Source organism: Vitis riparia, chromosome 13 (genome assembly GCF_004353265.1).
Source record: "Vitis riparia cultivar Riparia Gloire de Montpellier isolate 1030 chromosome 13, EGFV_Vit.rip_1.0, whole genome shotgun sequence".
NCBI lineage: Eukaryota > Viridiplantae > Streptophyta > Magnoliopsida > Vitales > Vitaceae > Vitis > Vitis riparia.
This window is the reverse complement of record NC_048443.1, coordinates 14,621,231-14,643,094: the sequence shown is the minus strand read 5'-3', so window position 1 is coordinate 14,643,094 and position 21,864 is coordinate 14,621,231. Positions and strand designations below refer to the sequence as shown.

General features: G+C 34.4%; 1 protein-coding gene across 3 annotated transcripts; it reads left to right on the top strand.

The window, feature by feature from the left end:
- Positions 1-2,691: 2,691 nt before the first annotated feature.
- LOC117927615 (ferroptosis suppressor protein 1-like) lies at positions 2,692-6,537 on the top strand. Of its 3 annotated transcripts, none has more exons than XM_034847229.1 (4): positions 2,692-2,997; positions 3,657-3,913; positions 4,291-4,736; positions 4,842-5,275. In XM_034847229.1, exons 1-4 carry the CDS (start codon positions 2,870-2,872, stop codon positions 4,887-4,889), a joined length of 879 nt encoding a protein of 292 aa, XP_034703120.1. In that variant the 5' UTR covers positions 2,692-2,869; the 3' UTR covers positions 4,890-5,275. The 3 variants fall into 3 exon arrangements, with proteins under 3 accessions (XP_034703120.1, XP_034703119.1, XP_034703118.1); XM_034847228.1 differs by lacking the exon at positions 4,842-5,275 and adding an exon at positions 6,089-6,537 and having other exon boundaries at positions 2,693-2,997; XM_034847227.1 differs by lacking the exon at positions 4,842-5,275 and adding an exon at positions 6,077-6,537 and having other exon boundaries at positions 2,695-2,997.
- The last annotated feature ends 15,327 nt before the right edge of the window (positions 6,538-21,864 follow it).

The following is a 21,864-nucleotide window of genomic DNA, read 5'->3' as shown; positions in this document are numbered from 1 at the left end:
TAGAGGTCGTCCTTTGTGTTATATTCAATAATTAGTAGTCACTCTCATTTTATCGCACCAAAACAAAAAGAGATAGAGCCCTATTGCATTAAACCCTTCATAATGCTTATATTTATATCTGTTATGTAATCTGAAAAACATAGTACCATTTCACAAAAACTAAAATAAAATAACTCTCGTCCCAAATATAAAGACTTACAAATGTAACCTATAAAAATGAATATCAATTCTTAGCTCAACAAGCCATCCATTATTGCTCCAAAGAAAAATTGAAATATCAATAAGAGTAATAAATAAAAATCAGCTCTCAAATCAAGTCAAACTCAGTTCACAATCTTGTCGCTTAAATTTCATCCCAAAGTTGTTGTCAAGTTTCATCTCACATGGTTGTTGCCATCATTTTAGCGGGTCTCAAATCAAATTCAAATTGAACAAATTATTCAATAATAATAATAACAAATGAACATCATCATTTCTGTTGCAAGCGAACACTTTCATCCATGTCACAAATAAATTATAAAAGAAACACAAATTTAAAAACTCATTACGAACTCCTAAACACACAAATTTTATAAACTTAGAAATATATACCAAAGCCTTATCATGAAACACTATAACATGACTTATACGTTATTCAATATAATTTTAACATTGATAACATAATTTATAAATATTATATATTTTAATTTTATATGTATACTTTTTGGTTTAACTTCTAATACTATCCTTTTTTTCAAATAGAAAATCCAGCATCAAAGCTGCTTATTTTGATTGTATGTATAGAAAATCGAATTCATTAAACAACATTTAAAAATAATGTTAGGATCCAGTAGTGATATCTATCAAACGAAAAACTTCGAATTGTTAAGATATAATTCGCTGACCAAGAGTACAATCAAATGAGCCCAAAGCAATTACAATACCATCAATATATCTTAAAAATAGATACCTAATTGATCTTTTCTTTTTTTTTTTAATCAGATGGTTCCTGGCAATCATTTTATCAAATCTCAAATCAAATTAAAAAAACATTCTAAAAAGAATGTCACCCAACTTGAATTTTTTTTTTCCCTCAATTCTTACATTTAACTCTCTCAACCAAAAACCAAGGAGACAACAATAAAAACATATACACAATTAAATTGGCATTCAAAAGAATCAATATAACACATTAAGTGATGATGAAGGTCCAGCTACCTAGACAGGATGGCCACAAACACAAACTGAAACTAAGTAAAATCTACATATTTGACAAGCTTACAAAAAGGAAAAAAATAATACACCATTTTTCTGAGACTTACAACATCCATGCTAAAAAAGGATTAAGGCAAATAAAGGAAATCCATCATCTAAATCTAAAATGCAGAAAATAAGATAAAAGCGTGAACTTTTTAAATTTTCATGCTTCTAAGATCCATGTAATCCCAATCAAACATATATACATCTCAAAACAACGACACCAACTTCCTAAAATTGAACAAGAAACTATGAAAGAAACCTATAAATCTTCAAACTCTAGAGCATTATAGATCCAGAGAAGCCCTAAAACATAGAGAAGGTTTCACAACAAGAGACCGACCTCTCAATTAAAAATAACAGAACAAAAACTCCATGATGATTCACATCTAAAAACTTGGTTGGCTTGAAATCCTGAAACAGTCTCCTACATTCAACTTCTGTCATCAAATCAACCAACCTACTTCCTCAAAACCAGTGACATACACAGAAAAAAAAAAAAAATCAAATTTTGAACAACCCAAATTTCTTAGTTTGCTCTACCATAGGTAAGGAAAAAATAAACTCAAATTGATAAACATACTCTTCAGAAATACAAATCCAATTAAATAAACACTTCAAATTGCAAAAAACTTTGCTTCATAAATCATTATTGTCTCGATGTAAAAACCTAGACGCCAAAATTTGAGACACATCTAATTGAGAAAAAAACCAGACAAATAGGAGATTTGAGTGAATGTGAATGTGAATGCAAGAGAAAAAAGAATGGGTTACCTCAAGAGAGAAAATCCGAGCCTTCAGCCCCACAAAAGCGAGCCCCTCTGTCACTCACTCATCTCAATGTCTAGAAAAACATGTCTTTCTCACCCCAAAACACTCATTGTATGTGTCTACAAATCTTAGAGAAAAAATGGTGTGATTTTTTACAGCAAAAGAGAGCAGTGTAAGAAGAAAATACATGGGGCCCAAAGGACAGACCTGACGAGGATGTGGTTGGTTGGAATAATGGGGTTAGGGCAAAATGAAAGCATGAAGTTTTGGGAAAATTGGTATGATCGAGTTCAGATGATCAGATTTTGATTTTTGTGTTTTTTAGCTGTTCAATTTCGCTTGATGCTGACATGGACTCGAGGATGCTGCTGACCTGGAGACCCGAAAGGGCAATCTCGGCACAAAAAAATGGAGCCAACTCAAAGTGCATGAAAACTATATTACTTTCCATATTAAAAGTTGGTTCTCATATTTCATAAAGTTGGGTTCCGAAAACCATATATTTCTTAAATGACCCCTTTAAAACACAAGTTTCCTAAAAAAAAAAAAAAAAAAGGACATTGACGGAAAAAAGAAAAAAAAAAATAAAAATAAAGAAGGACAGGGAGGAGGAAGGAAAATACATTGATTCTAAAATTGGAAAATCCCAAATGTGAAAAAAGGCACAATTGGGTGGCGGGCAGGACATAAGAGCGCAAAGAGCGGAGGTGGAGGAGGTGATGGAAAGCGGCAGGAAATGGTGTCCGCGCCCTTAAAACAGCACGCTCGTAATTTGTTGGCTGCCTTTCTTTCTCTGAAAGTGCCTTTCCTTTCTCTCCCCTCTGGGATTCTTTGATCCATTGCTGATTGGTGGTCCGCATCAATGGCGACGGAAGAGCTTCCGCCCCTGGCGTCTGACATTAAAAGGGTGGTGATCCTCGGCGGTGGCATCGCCGGCTCTCTCCTCGCCAAGTCTCTCCAGTTCCGCGCCGATATTTTCCTCGTTGATCCGTATGTGTCTCCCTCTCTCTCTTCTTCACTATCTTAAAATGTTAAAGACCAATGCTAGGTTTTTCTGCAAAGAATTCTTGGAACTCAAAATTCTTAGAGTCTACGGAAGAAGCAATTCCAGTTGTGTTGATATGGTATTCTTGTTTTGGAACAATGAATAATTGGACTCATAACATAAACGATCATGGGATGGGTATGGACCAAAATTGAAAATTTTAGTTTGTCTCATAAAATGGAAGAATGCTTATGTTGTTCGTTTCACTCAACTATGATTCTTTTAGCCGGCCCCTGCAAACCTAACTTTGATGTAGGTTGTGAGGATTGTTTCATTGACAATGGTTTTATTTGATAGTACTTGATACTTGGGCCAGTTTCCCATACTGATCCGTAATGAAGGACAACAATTCATTGAAGTTGTTTGCTTGCATAATTCTACATAACCTGCGAAATTCAATATTTTCTGTGAATGGCACCTTACACAATGTTCATGATTTTGCATAGGTACAAAGATGTAACTAATTCTGGAAAAAACTTGTTCACATGACTACATCTCTTTGTATAGTCTTGTAAAAATCTTCATTCTATTCATATGCCAAACTTATTTTGTAAGTTCTTTTTTGTGTTTATGTATGATTGTTCAAAAATACAAATGGAAATAGGAAGGAGTACTTTGAGATCCCATGGGCAAGCTTGAGGGCGATGGTGGAGCCATCATTTGCTGAGAGAACGGTGATTAACCACAGAGATTACCTTACCAATGGGCAACTTGTTGTATCTACTGCGGTTAACATCAGAGACAACGAAGTGTTGACTTCAAGTGGTCAATGGATTGCATATGATTATCTTGTTATTGCCACAGGTCATTTGGATCATGTTCCCAAAACAAGAACTGAGAGGCTCGAGCAGTACCAAGCTGGTAAATATTTATAATGTTAGATGCTTTATGAATTGAGCTCAAACCTGGCCACTCGCACTCATCTTCTTTGGCCCTCCTGAATATGGCCTGCAAGGCTAGAGCTTGGGTAATGTGATTTGAAACCACATCTATTACTCACCATTAAAATTCTAGCCTTAATTGTAAACTTAAGGCTAGAACTTGGATAATTTTAATTCAGTTATCTAAAGGCTGCATTCAGGCCTTCAAGTAATACTCTCTCTGTGTTTTATGCCCTTTCAAAATTGTATAAGATTGTAAATTCATTAAAGTGCACTGTCCTCCCGTTGAATTAATTGGCCCCCTTTTTGAATACTAATTGTGCATCAAGTGTAACTTCATTCTCTTTATATCTACAGAGTCTGAAAAGATAAAATCTGCCAATTCCATTTTGATTGTTGGAGGGGGGCCCACTGGTGTGGAACTTGCTGGTGAAATTGTTGTTGACTTTCCTGATAAGAAGGTGACATTGGTGCACAGGGGATCCAGGTTGCTAGAGTTTATTGGAGCTAAGGCTTCCAAGAAGGCGCTGGATTGGTTAACATCGAAGAAAGTTGAGGTGCTCTTAAATCAATCTGTTGATATAAACACTGCATCTGATGGTACTTATCAAACGTCTGGTGGAGAAACTATCATAGCAGATTGCCACTTTGTGTGCACAGGGAAACCAATAGGTTCATCTTGGCTTAAGGACACCGTCCTTAAGGATAACTTGGATGGCCATGGAAAGTTGGTGGTTGATGATAACCTAAGGGTCAGGGGCCTCAAAAATGTTTTCGCCATAGGAGATATCACTGCTATTCCTGTAAGTTTATGCAGACTTTCTTTTTTCTTGTTTTTGATTGCAGTGATCTATCTTTTTCCCATAACTCTTATCTCAAAATGAAACCAAACCATTCTTGGGCAACAGGTATGGACAACTGCTATATTTTGCTCATGTGAAGCAGAGGGGATATAAATCATTGATTGTCTAATGGCCTGAACTGAGCTTTCCCATGTGTGGCATTGCTTAATTCTGACTTGATGAGGTTTCTGAACAGGGTTGGGATTTGGTTTGTGTCACGTCAGGGAAAAAAAATGTTGGTTTGGACCGTTTGGTTGGGAAAAAAATGTTAATTTTTTTTCATCAAATCCAACTGTGTTAAGAACAGAAGCCACAAACTAGTGCTCGCAAGAAAGCATGCTGCTACTGGAAGCTTCTTATGCTTTCCCATTTTATCTTCATAACATTCACCCTTCTTTTAAGCGGCAATGCTTGGCTAGTCTTGGAGGATGTTGTTTTTTTAATTTTTTTGCTGAAAACAATTTGTTTTCAGACTTTAAGGTTATTTGTTTTTCTACTTTTTTCACCACTTATCATAAATTTTTAGTTGAATAGAAAAAAACCAAAATATTTGGGTTTTTCTAAATGGAAAACGTAAAATGTTGGTTTTTTTTTTACTTCTAATGCTTAATAGAAATAAAACATTACAAAAACAAACAACCTAATATTTAACACTATTAAACACTATTTAGTTTTAAGTTCTATTTAGAATTAAGGGGGAAAAAAAAAAAACAAACATCACCTTAGTTAACTTTGAGCTTATCGAGTTTGAGTTGCAAAGGAGGCCTATTTGGCAAAGAAAATTAGATATGACAAACCATAATTCTAATTGTTCCCTAGAATGCTTAAGTTCAGTTTGTCTCCACCTATGATTGCACCCATCTAGTTGCTTTAGGTTTTCTGGGCATTGTGGGAATGTAAGCAATTCTTGATTTTCTTTTATGGATGTCTGAGCAAGTGAACTCTTTCTCAAAGCTGATCAACTGGTCTGATTTTTCACTTCAGAAAAGTGCCTTTAAGCTCTAGTAAAACAAGAGCTTAGACCACCGGGTAGAAGCTTATGTTGATACCATGGAATCTGAGCCTGAATCAGTGTCCCCTTGTAAAAATAGGGTAACAGACGGCCATTATCATTGAATCCTTTTCAATCAGGTGAATGCAGGGGGAAATGACATGTTTTTAGTACAATGATTGAGTGGTCAGGTCAGGCAATTATTATTGAGCTTACATCCTATTCAATATGTATGATTTCCCATTTCCCATTTCCCAGATGCTGAATAAGGTATGTTGTACTGTTTGATGAGAACTTATTTATCATTCAGGAAATCCAACAGGGGTATTTGGCGCAAAGGCATGCTGTGGTGGCTGCCAAGAACATAAAGATGTTGATGTCCGGAGAGAAGGAGACCAAGTTGGCCACTTACAAGCCTGGTTCAGCAATAGCTATTGTCTCGCTTGGGAGGAGAGATGCAGTGGCACAATTACCCTTTGCAACAATTTGTGGTTGCATTCCTGGTATGATCAAATCCAGGGACTTGTTTGTGGGGAAGACAAGGAAGCAAATGGGGCTAAAGCCGACTCTTACATAAAACTTAGAAATAACCTCGCATTGTGACGTTTTCTCTGGGCTTTATCGAGATGCCAAATTTGTGGGTGTTCATTTCAAGCTTCCTACCGTATTCTTTGGGCTTCAAAAGTATCATTTGAAACTATAAATTTCAAATAAATTCGAACATTGTATCAATCAGGCTTAAGTCTATTTTTGCATCGGTTTTTTCTTTTTCTTTTTTCTTTTTCTTTTGCTTATATCAAATATTTTACTATATGATAAAATACTTCAATCTCGGAAGAATTAGAGATTCTAAAGTTCTTTGTAATATTCTTAAAAGGTTTTCTCGTTGATATGAGGCTATAAAAGTATCATACTTCATGCAATTGCCACTGAGATGTCATTAGATTGATGGAAAGAAATTCCATCATTTGAAAAAACATGTATGCCCAAAATCTCTTTTAGCATAGAATTTATTATAATTTTAAAAAAGGGGAATTATGTAAATATGTAATGAATTTAGAATTCAAAAAAGTTACTTTTATAAAGAGTGTATGTTGAAGATAATTCTTATTTCATATACTAAAATAATAATTTTATGCATGTTTCCAAAATTACCCTTCAATCAGTTGAACGTGGGTTTCCCCCACTTTTTTTTTTTATTTTTTATATATATTTCTTTTTCCTTAGTTTTCCCCCACCTTTCTTTTTTCCTTTTTTCTTTTTTCTTTTTTCCCTCCCCCACTTTGAGCCACCCCCATGCCCACCTTCTTACCAAATTATATTATGTTTTTTATTACAATAAAATGAATTAAGTTTTATTCTTTTTTAATTCTTTGATTTTAATTAATTTTGTAAAATAATTCTCATTTTTTCCCTATTTTTGAAAATCTACTTACTTAAAAAAATAAAAAAATAAAAAATAAAAAAAAAGCAAACTTTATTTTTTAAAAACACAATTCATTTAGTCATTATTTTTTTTCCTTTTCTTTATTTAAATCTTATTTTAACATCATGTGTAATTAATACATTAAAATAAATTATTTTTAATATAAAACTATACTCACTTATAATAAGTAATAATCTAATAAATAAATAAACAAATACTAATATTTTAAATAATATTAATTTCAAATATATATATATATATATATATATATATAATATTTTATTTTGTCTCCTATTCATAATATTTTTATATTTATAATTCTCATATTATGGATCTTATTTTTGTATTTTATATTTTTAAATTTTTATAGAATATTAAACCTAAATTTTTTAAAAATAAAAATAAATAAAAAATACTATCCACATGTGTTGAAACTAATTTTTTTGTTTTCTTAAAAATAAAATAGAAAAATAATATAAAAAAAATTATTAACTTACCTTTAATTTCATTCAACAAAAAATTAGTAATGATCATTCTTTAAGAGTATTTAATTTTAAAAGTAATATTTGAAGGTAGGTAAAATTAAAATTTTAAAAATGTTTTGCATTAAAATTTTCAATATAAATTAACAATTCTCATCATAATACATTGATATTTAAAAAGAAAAAAAATAAAAACTAAATTTTTATTAAATATGTAAAAAAGCACATTTTTGTTTAATTAAATATTTAAACCATTAAAATTGTTTTTATTTTTTTATAAATAATGTTTTTAAAAAGTACGTTATGTGTAATTTTATTTTATTTTTTGGCATATTATATAATAATCATTGTCAAAGGCATAACAATGACAATAAAAAACTAAATAGACTAATACATTATGCTATCTATAATGGTACTTTTAGTTACTAACATTGTTACTTTTAGGTAAAAACAATGTTATTATCTCCAATACAATATTTGATATAGAGGTTGAAATAGTATGAGTGATAAATAGGCTAATACATCCTTCTATCTAAAGTGGTACTTTTAGTTACTATTATTGTTACTTTTAGGTAAAAATAATGTCACTGTCTTTAGTGGCATGTTTGATGTAGAGGTTGAAGTGGTAATAGGTGATGTGATAGCTGCCTGTGTGGGTCCAATCAAGTATACTTGTCAGCTTACATTGTATAGATGGCAACCCACCTTCAATTGGTTGGAGGGCAATCTTGGAAACATGCATAAAGTTACTATTTTAATGCATTAAATGAGAATTATTTTCCCAAAAATGCACTCCCCATGAAAGTAACTTTTTTAGGTTTTGAATTCATCCATATTTTATAGAGTGTTCACATAATTTCTCCTTTTAAAAATTTGGGAAAAGTGTGTTTCCATATTGTCACAATCTGATTAAAATGACCCTCGAGCCTATATAGAGGAGTAGGAAATTTCTGAAACTACCTAGAACGATCGACTAGTGGGGGAGTGTGGAAGATTCTAGCAAAGTCTAAAGACATCCACTAAAAAAGGTGGAAGACAAGGGAAAAATATGGAGATTTCTAGAGAGTTCTAGATATCTCTTGTACATAGAAATTGTAGGCAATTTTAGAGAGTTCTAGAGAAGTAAGGACCCTTTAAGGGTTTCAAGGATTTCTATAGGTGTCTATAAATAGAGGATAACCTCATTTGGCCAAGGCACCAAGCACTTGGAGCTTTCAAGCATTGTAAAGAGTTTTAGTGCAATACAAGTTTCCTTTCTTTCAAGTACTATCTTTATTGCATCCTAGCTTCTAAGTTGTGTGCATTGCTTAGCCTCTAGCAAGCTAAATACGTGGGTAAGTTCGACTTAGCCACATCAAGTGGCTTGAGTTGTCTAAGTGTTACATGCAAACTTAGGAAAGACCCAAGTTCGTGATAAGTGGTATCAAAGCATGATTGTGAAGTGGGCTTTACAACTAAGGAAGTATGTCGAACTCCAACACTAAAGAGATGATTAGAGAGCAAACTCGTAAGAGGGAGATTGGCCCTACCATATGTGGTGAGGTTAGGAAGGAAAAATCCTATGATAGAGGCAAACTCGTAGCATTTCCAACATGGAGACAAGGCTAGCCAAGGTGGGGCTAGCCATAGCAAACGCTCAAGAGAGGATGGACTTGATAGAGCAAAGCATTGAGAAGTTCATGGATAATCTAAGAAGACAAATCTAAGATCTTCAAGAGGGATTACTAGTCTCATATGTTCAAATAGTGTCGCACAAGGAGTTCATGTCCTTCTGAGACAAGGTCATGAGCATGCTTACTAGCCTAAAGTCAATGGTGGAGGCCTTGGTAACATGTATGCAGACTTGGGACCCAGAGATATGACAAGAGTTGATCATCTTTAAGATTGTGGTGTTAGCATGAGTTATGGCCGCTCATGAGGCACCAAGGGTGGAGGTGCCAAAACCATATGTCTTCAATGGTAAATGAGATGCTAAAAAGCTAGGTAACTTCTTATGTACATGGAGAGATGTTTTAAGGCTATAGTACTGAAAAATGAGGCCACTAAGGTATGCACTACAACCCTTTACCTTATTTTGCTACTCTATGATGGTGTCAAAGGTTAGCTGACATAGAGAAAAGCATGTGCACCATAGATACATAGGATGCCTTCAAGAGAGATCAAAAGGTAGTTTTATCCGAAGGATGTGACTTAGTTGGTAGGGAAAAACTTGAAGCATCTTAAGCACACAAGCTCGAACTATGAGTGTGTTAAGGAGTTCTTTACACTTATGCTTAGGGTCACTAACATGACAGAGGAAGAGGTACTATTCAACTTCATGGATAACCTACAAAGTTGGGTCATGTAGAGCTAAGACGTCATGGTGTTCAAGAACTTGCCATGGCCATAATAATAGTTGAGTCCTTAGTGCAAAACAAGAAGGAAGACTTCTCCAAGCCAAAACCGCCATCTAAGGGGAACCATGGCAAAGGTGGAGGGAACAAGGGGTGAAAATGGGAAAAACTCGGATCTTTCCATTTCCCAAGCTCGGATTAAGTTAGGAACATGCATAACTATCCTATGCCTTTTCTAAATCCTATACACAACAGAAAAATAGCATTATTAAACATTAAAGGGATTCAGAAAGTGCTAATGAAAACTATACCTCATATTCGGATGTTCCCGAATCAAATCCATGTGGTGAAGATAAAAATACAAAATTGTACAAGTCTTGTAAACCCAAAGTCTTCCGCCCGATGACTTGAACCTTGATATTGGCACATTTCCAGTGGGAAAGAAAAGAGGGTGAAGGCTATGACTCTGTATCTCTCTGGATGGTGGAAGACAAAAAGCTATGGAAACCCTAACTCCTAGGGGATATTTATAGGGTTTCTAAGTGGGCTTAAGTGAATTGAGACCATATGGGCTTGGATCACTTAATCTAGCTCAAAATGGGTTTTAATTGATTAATTAACCCAATAGGGCCTACTAATTAATCAATTATCACAATCTAAAGATGTTGTTCACTTACCCCTATACAACCTTGTGTAATTACCAAAATGCCCTTATGCACAAAATTGAACTTAGAGCCAATCTAACCCTCATAACCCATGCCAACAAGGTATATGAGCTTAGAGCAAGGACCATTCGGACTTATAGGAATACTGGCTCCCTCATAATCCAATTCTAAAGTTGATTCAACATCCCACTGCAAATAATCAACTGAACTCCAGTATCATATGTAAATAACAATGAGACACCAAGTGCTCAAGTCCATACCTGTTATCCATTGTGTTTAGTCTCCCCATGAATTGGTGTTCATAGTCTAACAAGGTGAAAACTATCAACCTTTCAATACTACTTCTACCATCCTTGAGTTATAGATCATCTTATTGTGTGTTAAATTAACATATCTTAGCTCTTAAAGAACCTATGTCAAGTTCCACTTAAGGAACTACTATGGCCATAGTTTCCATGAACACACCTCCTTAAGATCACCCAAGGGGACACATTGTCTCAATCCCAAGAAATATCATGGAGCCTCTATTGAAAATACCTATTGTTATCGGCTTCCATCAACAGTGATCCAATCCATAAGGAATCTATGATCAGCTTACGATTTCATCTATAGGTCAAAGTCATTGCTAACTTTAGCACAAACTCAATATTCTCTCAAGGTTGAGAGACCACACAATGAAACAGCTTGGTGAGGTCATGACTACTTGATAGCCTTAAGTCATGACTCACCGTAGGTCCTATCCAATGTGTAACCATACATACTAGTGCACTTACAATTGGACACTCATCCCGATAGCCAAGACCAACCATCCCTCCAATTAGGAGGTGGTGTACTACAACCTCTAATAACCGCCTAGACTCATGAACCGATTGTGAACAAGTCGTCTATTTGCAAAGAACCCATGACTTAGATTTTCTATGCAACTCCTAATGCACATAAGTCACGTAAAATGCAAAAGATGTAGGCAAGAATGCTTATAAAGTATAATATATGGAATAAGGTTAAATAAAAGTGAAACTGGAACATCATTAAATAAATAATGAATTCCAAATTTATTACATCATGTCATGCTTTTAAGGGTTTTATCCTAACAGTCAAAAGGTTATAGTGCTACTAAGGGAGGATCATGCAAGACCTCTAGTGGAAATGATGGAAATGGAAAAAACATATAGAAGGAATTCATACCTAGGACCAACTGCTTCTTATGTTATGGTCCACATTGGGCACGAGACTACCCCGAGAGGAAGGTACTTAATGCTATGATCGAAAAGAAAAAGAATGAGGGCAATGCTTATATCAGATCAATGTCGGTTCCTAAGACACGTCAAAGCAAAGGGCTAATGTATGTAAATGCCCAAGTAAATGAAAAGCCCACCAAGGCTAGGGTGGACATTGACGTCACACATAACTTCGTCTCTATGGAAAAGACCAAAAGACCTATAGTTCCAAGCATCCAAAGAGGATGGATGGCTTAAGGCAATCAACTCTACTCCCAAGCCACTCCAAGGTGTAGCGCGCAGGATAACTATATGTTGGGATTGGGCCTTAAAAAGAATGACATGATGTAGCAGATTGAAATTCATTATAAATTGATTTATTCATGTTTTTTGGTTTCCCTTTATTCTATATGCGTTGATTGGTAATTTGAGCATACACACTCACATCACTTGCATTGTACATGACTTGGGTGCATGATGGGTTCCTTCCAAAGTGATGAAGTAGTCCACAATCGATTTATGGATCTAGGTAATCCATTTGAGATTGTACTGCACTACCTCCTAATTGGAGGGATGACTTATCTTAGTCATAGTGATGGTTTTCTCATGGTGAGTGCCCTAATGTATACATTCTTTAGGCTTTAAGCTTCTACTATATTTTTCGGGTATCAAAAAGTGTTGGAGTTGGGTTTGGGTGTCCACGACCCAATACATGAGAAAAGGGGAAGCAATTTTTTAGAGTTGTAGAACTACCCAAAAACTGCCTTTATTAAATAAAATAAAATCAAAACACTTTCTCTCAAAAATGTCAGAAAAAATACATTTTATTTTCTCTCATTGAAAACCTAAAAACAAAAAAAAAACGATTTTTCTTTTTGAAAAACAAGTCATCTTTCTTGAAATTTTCTTTTGTTTTCTTTGTGAAAACGAAGGTCAAGGTCAAGGCTTTTGTGCTATGGAAAAAAATAGTTCTTGTATTTATAGATTCATTCATGACTTGAGGCAAGAAAACTGGTAAGTGAAATAACCAATCAAGATTTTTGGGCATCTCAAAATGTAACCTAGAAACCTTATTTTACATCACAATGGATACCCTTTTTTTATTTATGGTAATTGATTTCAAGTTTCTTTGTTTTTCTTGGTTGAAGTTTGTTGTTTTCAAAATTGCATAGATGATAGTTCTTTATTCAGAATGATTAATAAGTACTAGCAAATTATCACTAATTAACGTACACCACTAGACCTATGTGGCTCATCTTGTATTTCACTTTTAAATTTGTTGGTAACTCATATATCTAAGATCAAACTGAGGTGAACTTTATTTTCTTTTTATTTGAAGCTTGATTAGATATAAATTTCTTTGAAATTCAAATAGAAATTGGCACAAAAGTATCATTTGAACTTCAAATGTTATAAAAAATTTTTTTTAAAAAAAGTCTAATAAACCTTCAAGCACAAAACCAAACAAGCTTGAGTCTATTTTTGCCTATATATATTTAAATTTTTGCATTCTATGAAATATTTAATTATGTGGTAAAATACTACAAAATTAGAGATATCTGACTCTCTAAAGTTCTTTTTTAAGCAAAATTATACTAAAAGGTTTTCTTGTTGATATGAGGCTAAAGGCTATAAAAGTATCAACCTTCATGAAACTGTCCCTAAATTGTTGTAAGATTAATGGAAAGAAATTCAATCATCTGAACATACATACACAAACACAAAATATCTTTTAGCATAGAATTTATGATAATTTTAAAAATTTCATAGAAATTTGGCCTATAATCATGCCACATCATACAATAAATAGAAATGGAATTTTGTTTTCTAAAAGGAATGAATTTATCACTAGCTATCAACTTTTTTAGCCTTCTTCAATGTCAATAAGGGAATTTTTTGGCATAATTTTCTAGCATGGTTTCTTTTTAGAAGAACTTAAAAGATGAGGTCTTTAAATTTTTGCATAATCCACACAAATTTTTTTTTTTTTTAAGGAGATACTTTGCCTTTCATCAAGTGGAATGAATAAATACATAATTAAAACTATTACCAAAGTTCCTACTTCTTCTAATCAATGGATCCCTAATGTATTCGCTTGTTTTTAGATATTTCTTTAATTGTAGAGTTTATCTCTCTTAATAAATAATTTGAACCTTTAGAGTCTTATAATCAATACAAATTAAAGGGTATATTAGCATAGAACTTTAAAAGCATAACATGATGTAACATATTTGGAATTCGCTATTAATTTAATGATATTCTAATTTCACTGTTCTCTATCCTTATTCCATGCATTATACTTATGAGTGTTTTGACCTAACATCTCTTGTATTGTACATGACTAAGGTGCATTAGGAGTTGCAAAAAAGATCTAAATTATAAGTTCTTTCCAAAAAATGATTTGTTCATAGTCGGTTTGTGGACTTAGACAATCCATTTGAGGTTGTAGCGTACCACCTCTTAATTTGAGAGATAAGATCTTAGTCATCGGGATGGGATTCCTGTGGTGAGTGTACTAATGCATACAGTTAGGAATTAGACTAAACTATGTTAGCCCAAGGGTTTCCTAATCGGGCTTTGATGATAACAACCATGGTTAAGTGACTAATTGGTTTAATGATTAAGAATCTCAGGTATAAACTGAAAATTCATCAAAGGACAAATGGATACAAGATTGAGACGCTTAGAAGATTGTGATCATAGGAAACTAATGTAAGATGAATGCATAAGTGCACTTAGGATTTTCATACGTTTATGCATCTTAGAAACTCGGTTTATTCTTTAAAACTTCGATTTCATTAAACCCGAGTTTTTAACTAATGTACTTAGGCAAATGTTTTATAATTGGCTTAATAATTTACCTAAAGACCTTGCCTAAGTGTTAGAAAAGAAAGGAATAAAAAATAGGTTTGCAGGGGCAAAAAGGCTCAACCGGTCGAGGCTATGGCAACCGGCTCAACCGGTTGAGGAACTGGTCGCCGGTTATGCTCGTCTGGTTGAGAATTGATCGAGGATGCACCAAAACTTCTCTCTCTCCCAGTGGCCTTCTCTTCCCGGTCGAGGTCTGGTTGAGGCAATGGTAACCTGTCATGCATTAAATGCTCCAATGACTAGTGAACTGGTCGACCCTAGCTCGACCGGAAGAGGTTGCCTTTTGCTATTTTTGACTCCGAGCTTAGAAACTATAAATAGAGAGCTCACTTCATTTATTGAGAAGAGAACACTTGCATTTAATAGCCTACTACCTGTTCTTGATCAAAAAGCTCTCATTTCTTTCATAGTGCATTAAATCACACTTGCATATCTTTAGTGCACTCTTGTGTGTCATCCTAGCTTTGTCTTGTATTGAGCTATCCTTAAGCTAGGTTGAGGGATTATATTTTGTAAAAATCTGAGTGTTAAAGCCTTCAAGAGGTTGAATCTTGAAGAGGTTGTGTAAGAGCCCTTGGAGCCAGAATCCAAGTGAAAGAAGATTGAAAGCTTGGTTGAAGCTTCAGTTAGTGGACCTCACTCGGTTAGGAGGTTGAGGAGAGTAGACGTAGGCAAGGAAGTGTCGAACACTATAAACCGAGTTTGAAGTCTCTAAACTCTATTTCTTTACTTTGCTTAATTGTGTTTGAATTTGTTGTGATTGAAAAGATTTTAAAAACCCAATTCACCCCCCCTCCCCCTTTCGGGTGTTTTTCTTAACTAAGCATAGCCTTTGTTTTCTTAATTGGTCTCAGAGTTAGACCTCTTGTTTTTTAAAGACTTAATCGTCTAAGAGGAAATGGGTATTCCATCAAGCTCATCCCAAGCTGAAAATTTTTCAAAACATAGAGCTCCATTCTTTACGGGAACCAACTATCCCTATTGGAAAACTAGAATGACTTGGTATTTGCAATCTACTGATTTAGATGTATGGGATGTCATTGAAGATGGCCCAACTTTTCCCACTAAACTAGTTGATGGAGTTTTGTTTCCAAAACCCAAGCAAGAATGGAATGAGCTTGATAGAAGAAACTTTCAATTAAATGTTAAAACTGTTTTTACTTTGCAATGTGCTATGGATAGAAATGAATATAATAGAATATGTCAATGCAAATTGGCTAAAGAAATTTTGAGGTTGCTTGAAATAACTCATGAAGGAACTAATCAAGTGAAAGAGTCAAAAATCAATTTACTTGTTCATAACTATGAATTGTTTTCAATGAAAGAAACTGATACTATTGTTGAGATGATTACTAGGTTCACCAACACTGTCAATGGTCTTGAAGCTTTGGGAAAAACCTACAAGGAATCCGAGAAGGTGATGAAGATATTGAGGTCTCTCCCATCAAAGTGGCATACCAAGGTCACCGCAATTCAATAAGCAAAAGACTTGACTAAGCTACCTATGGAAGAGCTCATAGGGTCTTTAACGACATATGAGATCAATTTGACAAAGAAGCTACGAGAGGGTGAAGACAAAAAGAAGAAGAACATAGCTCTCAAAGCTACAACCAAGGAAGAAGAAGATGTTGAAGAAGAAAAGCCAAGTGATGAAGATGATGATTTAGCCCTCATCACAAGAAAGCTCAACAAATACATGAAAGGTGAAAGGTTTAGAGAAAGGAAATTCACCTCTAGAAGGGATCCTTCTAAAAAAGAATCTTCATCCCATGGTGACAAGGAGAAATGGGAAGAGAAAAGAGATTTGACATGCTTCAAGTGCAAAAAACCGAGACACATTAAATATGATTGTCCTCTCTACAAGAGTGAAGCCAAGAGAAGAATGAAGAAGGCAATGATGACCACTTGGAGCGAAAGTGAAAAATCCTCCGAATAAGAAAATGAGAAGGAAATGGCAAACATGTGCTTCATGGCAATAGATGATCTTGATGAGGTAAACTCTAACTTTAGTGATGAAGATATGCATGATGTTTTTGAAGAATTATATGAGGATTTTGAAAAACTTAGTTTGAAAAATAATTCTCTTAAAAAGAAAATTCAAGAACTTGAAAAGGAACTTGAAGAAGTGAAAGAAAAATTTTCAATTGTTGAAATATCTAAAACTCATCTTGAAAAAGAAAATGAGATTTTGAGGAGTGAAAATGAGATTTTGAAAAAGAAAAATGAATGGTTAACCTCCTTTCTTTCAATTTTCTCTTGTGGACAAAAATCTTTTGAAATGATCTTAGCTAGCCAAAAATGTGTCTTTGACAAACAAGGGCTAGGATTCAAATCATCAAAAAATCAAAAGTATTTTAAAAACTACTTTGTAAAAGAATCCGCAAGTGCAATTCCTTCCACCACTTGCAACTTTTGTGGAAGAGGAGGGCACATTAGTAGTACATGTTCCTTAAGAAATGGTTCTCTAAAGAATTCAAATGCTAAAGCTAAAAAGGTTTGGGTTGAGAAATCCAAGGTCACTAACCCTCAAGGACCCAAAAAGACATGGGTACCTAAATCAACTTAAATTTTATTTTGTAGGGATCAAAGAAGGATAAGTGGTTCTTGGATAGTGGATGCTCAAGACATATGACCGGGAATGAATCCAAGTTTGCTTTCCTTACAAAGAAAAAGGGAGGATACGTTACCTTTGGAGACAATTCAAAAGGAAGGATCATTGATCAAGGCAACATTGGTAATGGCACATCCTCTCTTATTGAAAGTGTTTTATTAGTGGATGGTTTAAAACATAATCTTTTGAGCATAAGTCAACTTTGTGACAAAGGTTTTAAAGTGATTTTTGAAGTATCTCATTGCATCATCAAAGATATTTAAAATGATAAAACCATCTTCATGGGCCATAGATGTGATAATGTTTACGTAATAAATATTTCAAAATATGATGGCCATGATAGATACTTTTCAAGCATGTATGATCAAAGTTGGTTGTGGCATAGGAGGTTGGGACATGCTAACATCGACCTCATTTCCCAACTCAACAAAGATGAACTTGTTAGAGGCCTTCCCAAAATAAATTTTCAAAAAGACAAAGTTTGTGAAGCTTGTCAAATGGGAAAGCAAATCAAAAACTTTTTTAAAAACAAAAATTTCATTTCAACAACTAGGCCTCTTGAATTGTTGCATATGGATTTATTTGGTTCCTTTAGGATACCAAACCTTGGAGGAAAATCTTATGCTTTTGTTATTGTGGATGACTTCTCTAGATACACTTGGGTCTTATTTTTAAGTTAAAAGAATGAAGCCTTTTATGAGTTTTCAAAGTTTTGCAATAAGGTTCAAAATGAAAAAGGTTTTACAATTACTTGTATAAGAAGTGATCATGGGAGAGAATTTGAAAATATTGATTTTGAAGACTATTGCAATGAGCATGGTATTAACCACAACTTTTCAGCTCCTAGAACTCCTCAACAAAATGGGGTAGTTGAAAGGAAAAATAGAACTCTTCAAGAAATGGCTAGAACCATGCTAAATGAAAACAATTTACCAAAATACTTTTGGGCCGAAGCAGTTAACACTTCTTGTTATGTTTTAAATAGAATTTTATTAAGGCCTATTCTTAAGAAAACTCCCTATGAGCTTTGGAAAAACAAGAAACCCAACATTAGCTATTTCAAAGTCTTTGGATGCAAATGCTTTATATTAAACACCAAAGACAATCTTGGAAAATTTGATGCAAAATCGGATGTTGGAATTTTTCTTGGTTACTCAACTTCAAGTAAAGCCTTTAGAGTTTTTAACAAAATAACCATGGTTGTTGAGGAGTCCATCCATGTTATTTTTTTATGAATCTAACAATTCTCTCCAAGAAAGAGAGAACTTTGATGATGATTTAGGCTTGGAAACCTCCATGGGAAAGTTACAAATTGAAGATAGAAGGCAACAAGAAGAAGTTGTAGAAGATCCCAAGAAAGAAGAATCACCTTTGTCACTACCTCCTCCTCCTCAACAAGTGCAAGGTGAATCAAGCCAAAACCTCCCTAAAAATTGAAAGTTTGTCATCAACCACCCACAAGATCAAATTATAGGTAATCCATCTAGTGGAGTAAGAAATAGATCATCTCTTAGAAATATTTGCAATAATCTTGCTTTTATCTCTCAAATTGAACCTAAAAATATAAAAGATGTTCTAGTTGATGAAAATTGGATGATTGCCATGCAAGAAGAGTTAAACCAATTTGAAAGAAGTGAAGTATGGGAATTAGTGCCAAGACCTCAAAATCAAAGTGTTATTGGAACTAGATGGGTCTTCAGAAACAAAATGGATGAAAATGGCATAATTATAAGGAATAAAGCAAGATTGGTAGCCCAAGGTTTTAATCAAGAAGAAGGAATAAATTATGAAGAAACCTTTGCTCCCGTAGCTAGATTGGAATCCATTAGGATGCTACTTGCCTTTGCATGTTTTAAAGACTTTGTTTTATATCAAATGGATGTGAAAAGTACTTTTTTAAATGGCTTTATAAATAAAGAGGTATATGTTAAACAACCACCCGGTTTTCAAAGTTTTAACTTTTCTAATCATGTTTTTAAACTTAAAAAGGCACTTTATGGTTTGAAACAAGCACCTAGAGTATGGTATGAAAGATTGAGTAAATTTCTTTTGAAAAAGGGGTTTAAAATGGGAAAAATTGACACAACTCTTTTCATAAAAACCAAAGAAAATGACATGCTCTTAGTGCAAATATACGTTGATGATATCATTTTTGGAGCTACTAATGTCTCTCTTGTGAAGAATTCTCTAAATGCATGCATAGTGAGTTCGAAATGAGCATGATGGGAGAACTTAACTTCTTCCTTGGACTTCAAATCAAGCAACTAAAGGAAGGAACCTTCATCAATCAAGCAAAGTATATAAGAGATCTCTTCAAAAGGTTCAATATGGAGGAAACCAAAACAATGAAGACTCCAATGAGTTCATCCATCAAGCTTGACATGGATGAGAAAGGTAAGCCCGTCAACTCAACTATGTATAGAGGCATGATAGGTTCTTTGCTATATTTGACCGCTAGTAGACCCGACATCATGTATAGTGTATGCTTGTGTGCTAGATTTCAATCTTGTCCTAAAGAATCTCATTTAAGTGTTGTAAAACGAATTCTTAGATATTTAAAAGGGACTATGGACATAGGCCTATGGTATCCTAAGGGTGATAACTTTGAATTAATTGGATACTCGGATGCCGACTTTGCCGGTTGTAAAGTTGAGAGGAAAAGCACTAGTGGCACTTGTCATTTGCTAGGACACTCACTTGTTTCATGGCATAGTAGGAAGAAAAATTCGGTAGCTTTGTCTACAGCGGAAGCCGAATACATAGTAGCCGGTTTATGTTGTGCACAAATCCTTTGGATGAAACAAACACTTAGTGGTTTCAATTTGATTTTTGAGCATGTTCATATAAAATGTGATAACACTAGTGCCATAAACATTTCAAAAAATCTGGTACAACACTCTAGGACTAAGCATATAGAGATAAGACACCATTTTCTTAGAGACCATGCACAAAAGAGTGACATTACACTTGAATTTGTAAGCACAAAAGATCAACTTGCCGATATTTTTACAAAACCCCTAAGTGAAGAGCAATTTGTTGATATTAGAAGACAACTAGGGGTGATTTCTTTATTATCAAATGATTGCTTGATGAATTCTTAATTGAATATACCTTATGATTACGTGAAATTCATATCATATGCATCATATATAATAATCCTAGGAAAAAGGTCAAATTTGACCAAAAATCAAAATTCCCGTGGCATTGGACATAAAAAATTGGGGATTTCAACTGAAAAGGGCAGGGGGAGGATCACGAGACAAGAAAATGCAAAAAAATTGGAAAAATTGACCGTTGACCATAATCGTTGATCGTTGACCAAGCGATCGACCGATTGAGGAACCAGTCGACCGGTTCGTCGAGGCTGGGAATTTAAAAAGCCCTCAACACTTCATTTTTCAATTGTTCTCCTTTACCCCTTGAAAACCCTTCACATACTTGTTTCCAAAAGCCATTTTGGGTTGGATTTTGGACTAATTGAAGGCTTTGGAGTGGATTTTGGGACGCATTTGAGCTAGGGTTTCAATATGAAACCTAGGGTTTTTAGATTTGGGAGCGTCTTCTGTCTGCACAGCGCACCTCAGGGTTGGTTCAACTTCATCTCCATGCGCCTAAGGCTTCGGGTTGGTGGTTGCTCATTCTTGTTTGATTTTATTCTCCTTTTGGACTCCTGATTACTACCCAAAAAGTGCTATTTTGCGCCTTTAATTCATTATGTTTTAAGCATTTTTGTGTAGTAGTTCTCCATTTTTATTCCAATTAGCATGTTAAGGACCTAGCAATGACTTCTAATCATATTTGTGGCTAGTTTTAGTGTTTTGACAGCTTTTTGGATCATTAAGACAAGCCAAGTAAATGAGAGAAGCAAAGAGGAAAAACAGAGGAAAGAAGCAATTTTTGTAGCCATGCACTGTCACTTTGGGAGGCTCTATTTTGTTCATCGTGCAAAATCACCTTTCAAGAATCCCATATTCAGAACCGGCTCGGAATTGCTGACAAATCAAGTACCTATAGTGGTATATTGCCATTCGTATAAGGAGCTCAAAATGGCAAATTTCGCACTTTGTACTGTTCATGCAAGTGCGAATTTCGCACCAGCCCATGCGAGTGCGAATTTCGCACCTTGTATTGTTCATGCGACTTTGGTGTGAAATCTCCTCTGTTCTAACGACTCCACATGAGATCTTTTCTTTTGTATTTTTTGATGTAAATTCCTTTCTTATCCCTGTAATTAGCCAATCACAGGCTTTGCTTTGTAAAGACTATAAGAGGGGTGGAAATCATCTCTCGTGTGTGGACTTTTTTGTATATTTTACATTGAGTGAAATTTTCCTCTAGGGGAAAAATACAGAGATCTCTTTGCTTTCCTTTTCTCTCTTCTATTTTCTTTTTCTTGGAAGCCAAACAACCTTTGAGGATGTTTTCCCAGAGGATGAGAGGCTAAACCTTTGGTTTCTTGGAGTGAATGAAGCTAGGTGAAAAGTCTAGATGCA

Excerpts from the sequence above, each read along its gene's own strand:
- LOC117927615 (XM_034847227.1), top strand. The coding sequence starts at position 2,870 with ATGGCGACGGAAGAGCTTCCGCCCCTGGCGTCTGACATTAAAAGGGTG. Across the intron at positions 2,998-3,656 it reads GATATTTTCCTCGTTGATCC|GAAGGAGTACTTTGAGATCC; the intron begins GTATGTGTCTCC and ends AAATGGAAATAG. Across the intron at positions 3,914-4,290 it reads GCTCGAGCAGTACCAAGCTG|AGTCTGAAAAGATAAAATCT; the intron begins GTAAATATTTAT and ends TTATATCTACAG.